The sequence below is a fragment of the Phocoena phocoena genome, chromosome 15, assembly GCF_963924675.1.
Source record: "Phocoena phocoena chromosome 15, mPhoPho1.1, whole genome shotgun sequence".
In the NCBI taxonomy this organism is placed as follows: Eukaryota; Metazoa; Chordata; class Mammalia; order Artiodactyla; family Phocoenidae; genus Phocoena; species Phocoena phocoena.
Window position 1 is genome coordinate 58,284,210 of NC_089233.1, and position 12,883 is coordinate 58,297,092.

General features: G+C 51.5%; 1 protein-coding gene across 1 annotated transcript; it reads left to right on the forward strand.

Annotated features, from left to right (window-relative positions):
• The first annotated feature begins 1,605 nt into the window (after positions 1-1,605).
• Positions 1,606-12,119, forward strand: DDRGK1 (DDRGK domain containing 1). The gene is made up of 9 exons (XM_065892582.1): positions 1,606-1,771; positions 2,984-3,190; positions 4,191-4,303; positions 4,532-4,633; positions 7,756-7,878; positions 8,210-8,248; positions 10,854-10,910; positions 11,440-11,488; positions 11,819-12,119. The coding sequence occupies exons 1-9, from the start codon at positions 1,681-1,683 to the stop codon at positions 11,983-11,985; spliced, it is 948 nt and encodes a 315-aa protein (XP_065748654.1). The 5' UTR covers positions 1,606-1,680; the 3' UTR covers positions 11,986-12,119.
• The last annotated feature ends 764 nt before the right edge of the window (positions 12,120-12,883 follow it).

Here is a 12,883-nt window from a genome sequence, read left to right on the forward strand (position 1 = left end):
ATTTATATGTTTCAAAAGCACTGTCCTGCCCTTTTTGCTTGTTTATAAATTATGAACTATTTCAAAATTACAGAAAATCATAAATGCTCAAGTTCCCACCATTCCAATTTAACATATGTTAAAGTGTTAACATGTGTCCATATTTTTTCAAATCCTTCCCTACACACACATCATGGGTCCTGGGATCTTTATGTCATCATACACACAAAATCTTCATACTACTGTAATAGCAAATTCCTAGTAGTTTAGTTGTTCTTTGCTTTTTAAAAAATCTTGAGTTTACATCCTGTCCCTAGGGTTTTTTTTACACAACTTTATTGAGGTAGAATTTGTCCCCAGTTTTTTTTTGTTTGTTGGTTTTTTTTTTTTTTTTTTTTTGGCTGCACCACATGGCATGTGGGATTTTAGTTCCCAGACCAGGCATCAAACCCGCGCCCTCTGCATTGGAAGTGCTGAGTCTTAACTACTGGACTGCCAGGGAAGTCCCAGTTTTGTTTTCTTTTTTAACAGTGTCAAGAATTAAAATTTAAATTCCCTGTGAGTATTTAATTTCCTAGTGCTCACTGTGGAAAACTGGATCAATAATTCTTGTACAACCCAATAAGTTACTTTAAAATTGCAAGTCTGAGTACAAAAGTATATTACAATTTATTTTTTTTTGAAGATTTGGTCTCTACTTTTAGTGAGATCAGATGTCACAGATATAGGCAAAGCTCTGCTGTTAATGCCATCCAACTTCTTCCCTCCCCAAAGGTAACTGCTATTCTGAAGTTGGTATGTGTCATTCCCAAGCATCTTTTTTACTTTTTCTGCATATGTGTGCTTCCATAAACACTGTGGTATTATTTAGTGCTTTTAAAACATACATAAATGTCACGCTGCACATAATCATTTGCAATAATTTCCACTTAACTTTTTTTACTCCCCCAGAATTCATTTTAAAGTTAAAAATTAGGGCCTCTCATTTGCAGCAACATGGATGCAACTAGAGATCATCATACTAAGTGAAGTAAGTCAGAAAGAGAAAGCCAAATACCATATATCCCTTATATGTGGAATCTAATATATGACAAGTGAGCCTATCTATGAAACAGAAACAGACTCACAGACATATAGAACAGACTTGTGGTTGTCAAGGGGGAGGAGTTGGGGGAGGGATGGAGTGGGAGGTTAGGGTTAGCAGATGTAAGCTATTATTGATATATATGGAATAGATAAACAAGCTCCTACCTTCTGTGTTCCTATAGCACAGAGAAATATATTCAGTATCCTATGATAAACCATAATGGAAAAGAATATTAAAAAAAAAAAAAAGTAGGGAATTCCCTGGCAGCCCAGTTGTTAGGACTGTGCTTTTACTGCCAAGGGCACAGGTTCAATCCCTGGCTGGGGAACTAAGATCCTGCAAGTTGCGCAGCAAGGCCAAAAAAAAAGAAAGGATATATATGTATAGCTGAATCACGTTGCTATACAGCTAATTCATTCATTCATTCATTGCTGTACAGCATATTGAGAAAAAAATTAGGGCCTCTAAATTAAGTGTGCGGCCTGGGCGGGACCGAGTGGTGGGCGGAGCCTAGAATGGGAAACGGGAGGGGCCACATGGGCGTTAGGCAGGGTCTGAGAGATCCCGGGCCTCAGGCTGGACGCACTGGCTGGTTCCATCTGGAAGCCGTTGTCATGGTGGCCCCGGTGGTGTACTTGGTGGCGGCGGCTCTGCTTGTCGGCCTTATCCTCTTCCTGACTCGCAGCCGGAGCCGGATGGTAGCAGGTAGGAGATGTCGCCACGCCATGGCCGGTGAGGCCGCGCGTTCTCTGACTCCGGAGCCTCTGTAGGCCGTCGAGCCGCGATTCCTGCGCGTGCGCCGGCTTGCCTGGCGAGATAGCCGCGCCTTTCGCGGCAGGCAGGCTGCGCGCATGCGCATACGTGCGCGAAGGGGGATCAGCGGGGAGCCGCAGAGCAGGATTGCGGCTCGGGGACAGAGTAGCAGGGTACCTACGCCTTTCTCCTGGCCCCAAAAGAGAGCCTTTCCTCATCTCTCCCCTCGCCCCTTGGCACTGCAGAAGGGCTAGGCCCTGACGGGCACTCACATCCGTCATCCGGGCAGCCCTTCTCTGCGCCAGTTGGGGGATCCACAGGGGTTTCCCATCCCTCCCAGGCTGGCTCCAGAGCAGCTGACGAGGAGGGGGAACCTAAGTTTTCTACCTACCCACGAGCTGAACAGAGCATGAGGAAGAGAGCTCCAGGAAGCTCTCTCCTTCACTCTCAAGAATACCCATGTGGCCATGCACCTTCCTCCTTGTTTTGCACCACGCCCGGAAGTCCATGTCATCCTCCAGGGCACAGAACAGATACACCTGTCATCCTCCATCCTGTCCCCCTCCCCATCATTTCTTATCAGCATATGGGTTTGTGTATATGTCTCTCCCCCTCCTTGGACCCACAAGCTACTTAAGAGCATGTGTGGGGGCGGGGGCGGGCACAGAGAAGCTGAGGTAAGGCAAATAGCCAACAAATCTTCCTGAGAGGAGAGACTCAGCCCTCGGGTGTGCTCTCTGATTGGGGTGCCAGATAAAACCATGGCAGGTGGTGTTAGGCAACAGATAAATGCAGTCCTGCCGTGGGCATTCAGATGAGGTCTGGAGAGGTCAAGGTGGGCTTCCTAGAGGAGGTAGAGCTTCAGCTCCATCTTGCAGGGTGGTAGTTTCCTGACAGGTCACCTGGAAAAGTGGGTCCTTGGGAGGAAAGAGATAAGCAGCACAGGTGGGAGGGATGGGGTGATCTTGCTGCATAGGACCAAGGACTGGGTTTAGGTTATGAAGGCCTCCACAGTCAGACTGAGAAATTGGAACTTTGTGCTGTGGGCAGCGGGAGCCTGGAGGAAGTTGAGCAGAGGAGGGTGAGGCTTCCAGGACGCTGTTCCCCCTGCCATGAGGTGGTTTGGGCTGCCAGACAGAATCATGGTTCTTCTCTTCCCTACAGCTGTCCAAGAGCCTTTGCACAATGAGGAGGAGGCAGTAGTAGCAGGCCAAGTGGCCCAGCCTCAGCCCCTGGAGCCCGAGGAGCAGAGAACTGGGGGCAGGCCCCGGCGCCGCAGGGACCTGGACAGCCGCCTGCAGGCCCAGCGTCGAGCCCAGCGGGTGGCCTGGGCAGAAGTAGTTGAGAATGATGGGGAGGCCGTCATCCCAGGTGAGAGGGGCCCAGCCTGGTGGAGAAAGGGCCTGGGTTAGAGGGTGAGGGGACCCTCAAAGCTGGGCAGAAGAGTGGGGTGTGAAGCCATAGTGTGGGAGGGATATCTGGGAGCCATAGGGTATAGTTAGGGGAGACTTAGGATCCAGCCTTTGCTCCCGGGGGCTAGCAGCTCTGGACCCTGATCCCTATTCCACTGAGCCAACCCCATCTTCCTTCATTTTGGCTCTCAGTGTCCAAACAGGAGGGCAGGAGTCTTTTATTTATTTATTTATTTATTTATTTATTTATTTATTTTTGTCTGCACTGGGTCTTCATTGCTGCGTGCAGGCTTTCTGTAGTTGTGGCGAGCGGGGGCTACTCCTCGTTGTGGTGCTCGGGCTCATTGCGGTGGCTTCTCTTGTTGCAGAACAAGGGCTCTAGGCACATGGGATTCAGTAGTGGCAGCACGTGGGCTCAGTAGTTGTGACTCATGGGCTCTAGAGTGCAGGCTCAGTAGTTGTGGCACACGGGCGTAGTTGCTCCGGATGTGTGGGATCTTCCCAGACCAGGGATCTAACCCGTGTCCCCTGCATCGGCAGGCGGACTCTCAACCACTGCACCACCAGGGAAGCCCAGTCCACTCCTTCTATTCCAGCACTCTCCTTGTGTGGGTACACTCATTTCCTGAGGGCTTAACCCTTGGGTTAGAGTGCTTTCTTAATGGCTATGTAGATCTAAAGTTATCATCCGTTTTCTTGCCCCATGGTTCCCTCCCTTCTCCCCCACACCTAACACACCCCCCACCAGATGAATATCTGCGTGGCAGAGGCCTCTAGAGGGCAGAGCTGGGCTAGTGGTATTTGTAAGTGAGTGGAAGGAGACCCCCCATAAGGAGAGGTACAAGGGGTAGGGTGGATCCATCATCATCAGTCCTCCATGGCCAGGACCTAAGGTGGATCCATCATCATCAGTCCTCCGTGGCCAGGACCTGAAGTGTCTTTTCTCTGACCATACTCAGCCCAAGAGGAAGAAGACATCGAGAAACCAGTGGAAACTCACCTGTTAGGGAAAATTGGAGCTAAGAAACTGCGGAAGCTGGAGGAGAAACAAGCACGAAAAGCCCAGCGTGAGGCAAGCAGGAGGGATGGGGTGCAGCTCTGAGAAGTGGGAAAGAGTCTTCTAAATGGCAGACCCTCCCCTCGAGGCTCTTTGCATGCTGGGCTGGTATTTGATGCTTGCCTGTCTCTGTCTCCTGCAACGTTGGTCTGTGGCCAGGCCTTGCCTGGCCTGGCCTGTTTGGGAGGTGGGCAAACTCTAGCTGGGGGTGGAGATGTGCCCCCCATGACGGCCTTTCTCCAGGCAGAGGAGGCTGAGCGTGAGGAGAGGAAACGCCTTGAGTCACAGCGTGAGGCAGAGTGGAAAAAGGAGGAGGAGCGGCTTCGCTTGGAGGAGGAACAGAAGGTGAGCCAGGCCCCCGATGCTGACTTCTGACAGCTGCCCAGGCAGCCTTGATACCCATGCTGCTTCCCAACACCTCCAGCCTAGAAGAGGGGCCTTGAGCCAGGTGCAGGCCCTGGTTTATTTGGTCCCTGAGCTCTAGGCACAGCCTCTGTAAAGCTGCTGCTAAAAAGTGAGCCTGAGACTGAAATTTGTGCATGTGATTTATTGGACACACCTAAAGCATTTGAAGAACATTGAGGCAGAGTGGCTAAAGCAGGGTAAGGAAGAAGGAAAGGGGTCAGAGAGGTAAGGTGGCAGAGGGGGGGTTCTGGATCCTAAGGGTCTTGAGGCTGTTAAAGGGCATTGTAAGAGATGGTGGATTGTATCTGTACCAGGTTCTGTTTGGGGCCTGACATAGAGAAGATGCTCAGGGAATGGAGGCCACTGCAGTAAGGGTGGTGAATCAACCTTTGTTTGCCAGGTGCTTCCTTCCTTCTGAGAATCAGGTGCTGAAGAAAGGCAACATCACAAAGATGTGGGGTATATAGGGTGAGAGCCAGGGCTGCCCAGCTGGGAAGACCCCATAGCGTGGTGCCTTTGGCCTCTACTGGCCCTATTGTCCAGGGACACTGGATAGCAGGAAGCCTGGCTATGGGTGCTATAGCAGATGGGCTGGAACACAGCAGAGGGGAGGCATTAGTTGAGAGAGTTTTTTACCTTTCTGAATATTGAACTTAATAATGCACCTTAAATATTCTGGGACTCTTCTCCCCTGCACCCCAGATTTCCTTATTATTAACATCATACCTTACTGTGGTATATTTCTCACAACTAATATTAATACATTATTATTAAGTGAATTTGACACATTATTGGGATTTCATTAGCTTTTCCCAAATATCCTTTTTCTTTCCCAGGGTTCCATCCAGGATACCACATTACACTTAGTTGTCATATCTCCTTAGGTTCCTCTGGCTTGTGACAGTTTCTCAGACTTTCTTTGCTTTTGATGATCTTGACAGTTTTGTGACCTGTTGGGCAAGTATTTTGTAAAATGTCTCTCTATTTGCGTTTGGCTTATGTTATTGTCACGGTTAGACTGGAGGTTATAGATTTCTGGGAGGAAGACCGGAGGTGAAGTGTCATCCTCACCACAACATAGCAAGGGTACATGTTATCAACTTGACTTATCACTAGTATGTTAACCTTGATCATCTGGCTAAGGTTATATTTGCCAGATTTCTCCATTTCCCATGCTTCTTTGGAAACAAGTCACTGCACAGCCCACACTTAAGGGGTAGGGAGCTATGCTCCACCTTCTTAAGAGGAGAGTATTTACATAAAGTATTTGGAATTCTTTTGTACAGATTTATCTTTTCTTCTTTATTTATTCAATTGTTTTATTTTTTTAAAGCAATTAAAATTTTTTTTTCTTTTTTTAATTAATTTATTTTTTGGCTGCATTGGGTCTTCATTGCAGTGCACAGGCTTCTCATTGCGGTGGCTTCTCTTGTTGTGGAGCACAGGCCCTAGAGCGCACAGGCTTCAGTAGTTGTGGCACATGGGCTCAGTAGTTGTGGCTGTGGGCTGTAGAACACAGGCTCGGTAGTTGTGGCGCATGGGCTTAGTTGCTCCACGGCATGTGGCATCTTCCCGGACCAGGGCTCAAACCCATGTCCCCTGCATTGGCAGGCGGATTCTTAACCACTATGCCACCAGGGAAGTCCCCAATTGTTTATTTGTATCCACATGGACTTATGGATATTTATTTGAACTTTGTATTATAATCCAAACGCTATCAGGCTTTTTTTTCCCGCCATGCCACGTGGCTTCTGGGATCTTAGTGCCCCAACCAGGGATTGAACCTGGGCCCTCAGCAGTGAAAGTGCGAAGTCCTAACCACTGGGCCGCCAGGGAAGTCCCATCCAGTGCTATCTTATTTACTTTTTTGCTTAGATTGTTCCAGCTTTGGCCACTGGGAGCTCTTTTAGTTGGCTCCTGTGTACCTTTGACATACCCTTATTGTTTAGTTTTTTTAAAGTACTTTCTTACTTTTGACACTGCAAAGTGCTCCAGGCTCATCTTGTATATTCCGTGTCCCAGCTTTAGCTTCATGTTTAAAATAGATCGTTCTGAGAATTCTGGAAAATGGGTTGATTTGGGGCGAGACTGTTGCAGTACGTTGTGCTGGTGATAGAATGACATGGGTGGATCAAGTTTTCCAGAAGTTAAAGAAAGAAGTGGTAGATGGGGCCTCATTTCTGACCAGGGCATCTGGCCAGATGGTTGTGTGATTCACTGAGCCAGGGGCCCAGGAGGAGTACCAGATGTGTGGGGAGTAGATCACAGGGTCTTTCTGGGGCATAATCAATTTGAGGTGCCTGTGAGACAGCCCAGTAGGTGTGCCACTTGGGCAGTCGTGCGTTTGCAAGGAGAGATTTGGGTGGGGATACAACTGTGGCAGCCACTGGCAAGGACAGCATATTGATGCTGTGGACATGGTGAGGTGGCCCAGAGAGTGAAGGAGAAAGAAGGGACAGGGCTGAGTGATGGAGGAGGCGGGAAGAATGGCCCAAGGAACAGGAGGAAATCCAGGAGAGGGTAGGGTCTGGATGCCAAGGGAGGGAAGAAAGGATGGTTGCCTCTGCCCCAGGCCACTGAGAAGACAGGGGTATGAGGCCTGATGGTTGTCCTTTGGCTTTTGTGGTTGGAGGACATGGGTGAGACCATAGCAGGACTTGTTTTGGTAGAGCTGAGTATGCAGAAGCCAGATTGGAGTGGGCTGGAGGGATGGCTGATTGGTGGGAAAGGGAAACTGGGTGTTTGTTCACGAAGTTTGGACGTGACAGGACAGGAAGTGGGAGGGGAGGTGACTGGAGGATATTATGGGGGGGTTCGTGGCAGGATTTTCAGGGAAAGGGGAGCTGAGCAGCATTCATCTGGGAGGTGATGGAACTGATTGAGAAGAGGGATCCTGCTGTTCAGCTTAGGAGCCAGAGGGATCAAGGTCTTAAAGGAGCTCTGTCCCTGAGAAAGGGCTGGTCTGGATGCTCTGCTGCCCTGTGGGGGCAGCAGAGACCAGAACAGGATAGGGTGGGCACTCACCCCAAAATATCTGACTCTTGCCTCTTCTGTGTCCACAGGAGGAGGAGGAGAGGAAAGCCCGGGAGGAGCAGGCCCAGCGGGAGCATGAAGAGTATCTGAAACTGAAGGAGGCCTTCGTGGTGGAGGAAGAGGGTGTGGGCGAGACCATGACTGAGGAGCAGGTGGGCCCACTGCCCCTAGGAAACCCCTCCCTGTGCCCAAAAAGACGAGCCACCCTGTCCCAGACACCCCGCTGCTCCTCACCTGCCTCCCCAGTCAGACAGTGAGAAGCGGGTGGGCATCAGGATCAGCAGGCTCTAGCGGCTGAGACCTTGTCTTTGGGAGAAGTGGTGCCTCGATCCCCACACCACAGGAGGCTCGACTGCTTACGCAGGTGGTTGGACAGGCACACAGGCAGGACAGGCAGGTGGCACTCAGATGGGCAGGTGTGTAGGCATAGACCCTGTGGCCCCTGCCAGGGGGATACTCACCTTGATTTCTCTGCTCCTCTAGTCCCACAGCTTCCTGGCCGAGTTCATCAACTACATTAAGGTAAGAAGCCACAGAGCAGAACCTGGGTGTCAGCTGCCTGCTTCTTGTGTGCATGTTCGATGCGTCTTCAGGGCCTGGAGGGAGTAGGCCTGAGCGGGGGCTGCAGGCGTTTCACTCAAGCTCGTGCAGGAGTGGGCAGGTGGAAAAAGAGAGGCTGAGCTGCTGGGCTCCTGGCCAGGAGAGTCCCTTCTCCTCTGACCCCAAAGGTGGAGAAGGACCTGGTCTGTGTGGGAGGTGCGAGTCTATGATCGCTTCCTCACACTTAGGGTCTGACAGTTTCCCTGCTCTTTAGACCCCATGCTCAGTGAGTCACTGTGTTTTCCAGTTTCTTCATGCGTGTTTTCTGCCAGTTCTGTCATACTGAGGCTCTACTGAGGTGAAACAAGCATCCCCTGCCATGTGTTCCCAGCCAGTAACTTGGGTCTTCCGGGGGATATAGGATGATGTTTCCTTTGGAACCTGGGACAGGGCAGCAGGTGTGCCCCCTTCTGTCTACAGCTGTAGCGCAGGCCTCCCGGATACTGCTCCGGGTTGCGTTGCATAAGCACGTCCTGCTCTGCTTTGCTGCTAAGCAACTTCTCCTCTCCCACAAAGGATGCGATGAGGGGAGAGGTTTTCAAGTGCAGCTCAGGGGTGCAGAGGCGGCTGAGGGAAGGAATGCAGAGGGAGCAGAGGCGGTGGTGGGAGTGGTAACCAGGGGTGCCAAGGAGCCGGGGCTTGCTAATCCTCCCCCACCTCTCCCAGAAGAGAGCAGGGTTTAGACACCTCCCAGCCGGCGAGGGGCTAGGCTCACAGCTGGGGGCCAAGGCTCCCGAGAGGGAGAAGGCTCCCTCAGACTGCCGCCATTCCCCTCTCATGGAGCCCATTCTCCACCCTGGCACACTTGATTGAGGGCTGCAACCCTGGGAAGGGTATCTCACACTTTCCTGCTGCTGTTTGGAGCTCACTGTCCCCACCTACCCAGTGGGCAGCAATGTAGTCTGAGTCTCTCCTCCAGGAAGCCCTCCTTCATCAGCTTCAGGTCCCCCTCTCCAAGGCGGAGGCCTGAGAAAAGGTACCCAGGGCAGTGCCAGCCCTCGCTCTCAGCACCTCTCTGGAGGGGCCATTTTCTGGGGGTTCTCCAAACTGTTTTGGAGTTTAGAAGTCTCTCCAGCCTGTGCTAGCTGATTCTCCCAGAGCTGCTGTCTGCAGGGAGAAGGAGAACTTCCAAAATTCAGCCTGCCCGCCTTCCTCTTGGCTCCAAGGGGATGGGCCCTTTCGTCTTAGGGTTTCAGAACTGGAGGGACATTTCTGTGAGCAGCAGTTATGTGCACAGGCATAGCTTGCTCTTGTTACTCCACTCTTCTTTCTGATTGAGGCTGGGTTGGTTGGTTTGTTTTTCCAAACATACTTTTGGCCCCAGCAGCCCCTCAGGCCAGGTTTTCAGGGACCACCTGGGGTGACTCCATATTCTCACTCTGAGCTGTCGCTCGGAGCCCAACACCCACTCTCTGCTTTGTAGGTAGAGGCCGGCTGGCCAGGTCACCTTGTGCTTGCCCACACTCTGGCCCAACTGCCACTCACTTGCCTCCCTGCTTACATATTCGGTTTGGCATTTCAAACAGTCACATGCCATCTGCAGCTGGGGCGGTATCACCATGTCACTCCTACCCCAACTCATTTGCTATGGAAGATTCACAGAAACGCAAAAGACCGCCTTCTCTCAAGTCATATGCTGTCTGTTTGCGGGGGAGGCGGCGGCAGGTGCATGCGTAGGATCCAGCAGTGGACCCTCAGCTGCATCCCTGGGAACTAACCTTTCTCCTGAGGATGTGAGGGAGGCACGTGGCACATGGCTGTGTGTGGAAAGCACTGAGCAGTGTTATCAACAGTTATGTTAAGGGGGAGCTCATACGGTGTGAAGAGGATGGGTAAAAAGAAGTATGGGCGTGTCAGGGTTGTGGTACTCTCCAGGCCAGGGGGGCATTGAGCAAAGGCGAGGCAAGAATGAGCTTCTACCGAGGCCCTGGCTTATTGGGTCCTTTTATCTGCTCTGTTCTTCTCCACGTTCTTACACTCCTCCTGGCGGGGCTGTGAGCTATGTCTTTTTCAACATTGCTTCCCCAGCACCTTCTCAGTACCTTGTCCTGGCAGGTTCTCAGCAAATACAAGTTCTAGAAAAAGTTTTTTTAAATAGCTTTTGGTGACTGTCACCCCTCCCCTTCATCTCTATGGTGCTTCCCCTTCCAACCTGCCCAAGATGTTAGAAAGATACGTCTGATTGCAGAGGAGAAGGTGGCAGCTGTGCTTGGTTCTCCACTTGTGAGTCTTTCTCAGGGTGGTCTTCAGTCCAGGAGCCTGGGGGGCAGGTGGTAGTTTTGGGCAGATCTCTGCCCACAAGCAAGGGAATGAGAGAGGTTATGAATGTGTGTGTCTCTCCATATGGGTAGTTGGGAGAGTGCGTGAGTAATGTGTGAAGGGAGCAAGGCTCTCCCATAGGAATCTGCACAGTGTTTTTCCAGCCACCCAGAGCAGGTCGGATCAGAATGCCAACTTCAGAGGGTTCCAGTGCTGAGAAGGACTTGCCCAAGCTCAGCCTCACTCCCTTTCCTCCTTTTGTTTGTAGCAGTCCAAGGTCGTGCTCTTGGAAGACCTGGCTTCCCAGGTGGGCCTGCGGACTCAGGTAAGCCCTACAAGGTAGCCTGTTACATGGAGTGTGGCCGTGGGGTCTGTGTGGCTGTAAGAGAGGGCCTGCCCTAAAGATGGAAAGTCTTGATGCCCCTTCCACCCTGCCCGCAACCAAGAATGAGTAGAGTGTAGTAATCTCTTGGCACCCCAGGAATCCTGCCTTTCTAACTAGTTGGAAAACAGGCAGGGAGAAAAAAGAAAAATGTCTAAACCCCATCACTCTTAGCAGCCCAAATCCAGTTACCTTGACAGCTGTCTTACAACAGTCTATACCAACCTTCTTGGCCAAATGTCACCAACGGTTCTCCCCTGGTTGGAAGAGAGACTCTCTCAGGGGTCCTGCAGGGTCCCAGGACCAGAGCCCTTTCGCTCTGGGTCCCTCCAAAGGAGAAACATGGAGTCACATTGCAGGGTGGCCATGAGAAGGAGAGGAGGAGATTTGGCTGTGGTGGGAGGGAGGTTGCGAGTGCCTTTTTTGGGGATGGCAACACCCATCTCTGCTCTGAGAACTGTTCTCCTCATAGGACACCATAAACCGCATCCAGAACCTGCTGACTGAGGGAACTCTTACAGGTGAGAGGATAAGAATCAGTCATTACGGGCCCTGGCCTTGGGGAGTATCTAGCCATGTGGGGCTGCAGGGACTTATTGCAGAGGTAGGATGACCACCCCGGGTTGGGGGAGCAGTGTACTGAGGAGGGGGATGCAGTTACAAGGAGGACATGCTAAGGCCTGGGGATGGCTTTGAGTGACGAGGACAGGCAAGGAAGCCTGATTTGACTCACCTAGTCAAGATTGGATACAGCCAGGAAAGGCCAAGTAGACAGGCAGGAGGGATGGGTGGGTAGGCATCCTCAGGTCAGGTGGGGAGGGCTGAGCCCCACAACCTGCATGTCCCCACAGGTGTGATTGACGACCGGGGCAAGTTCATCTACATAACCCCGGAGGAACTGGCTGCCATGGCTAACTTCATCCGACAGCGGGGCCGGGTATCCATCACCGAGCTTGCCCAGGCCAGCAACTCCCTCATCGCCTGGGGCCGGGAGCCCCCTGCCCAGGTCCCAGCCTGACCTAGCCCTTCCCTCTTGGACTCAGAGCTGGCATGGTCTAGCTGGCTATACATCTTTATCCCTCCCTTCCGTCCTGGGGCAGTGATGGAGTGTGGCCAGGCAGTTATAGATTAAAGGTCTATGAGCACTGGTGAGCTTGGTGTGGCTTGGTGTGGCAGAAGGGGTGCTAGGTGAGCAGGTGAAAATCTCAGCCTCAGAATATATCTTGGGAGTGGGGGTGGGGTCCTTTGGAGGCAGATACAAGTTCTGTTCTTATCAAGCATGCATTCATCCATTCATTCAATAAAAAGCGTTTACTCTGTTCCTTTGTGTCCTGCAAGCCCAGCCCCCAAGGCCTGGATGAGGTCTTACTCCTCCTCCCCTACTTTACCAGAGCCAAAGTGGGAATCCTCTTGGGCCACATCTCCCTGAACTGAGGAAGGAGTTCTCACCATGAGAGCCCTTAGGAAGAAGAGTTAATGAGAAGTGCCAAGGATAGAGTCCTAGGGAACATCAGCCTTAAGAGGGACGGAAGGGAGGTCAGGGAGGAGAGAGGCTGGGCCAGCTGCTTGTGGGACAGAGAGAAGAAAGGGGAAGACCTGTGTGAGCTGGATAGAATTGTGCAGTGGAGGGACATTGCTTCATATAGTACCTCACATGAATTCAGCTCTACATCCTTGACAAAAAGTTTGAATGGTGTGGGTGATTCCACCCACTGGTGGATGTGAGGACCATATGCTCGAGAGTGGGTTGAGATGGGAGATGTGTGTCTCCTGTAGGGTCAGCACTCTGGTTCCTGTGAGCTGTTCATGGCATGAACTTCCTGCTGTGCTGAGGGTGAGGCATCTGTTTAAATGTGTATTTTTTATGCAAGATGGCCCCTAAACACAACCACCTACTTCCTCTAGTGCCTGGTGGA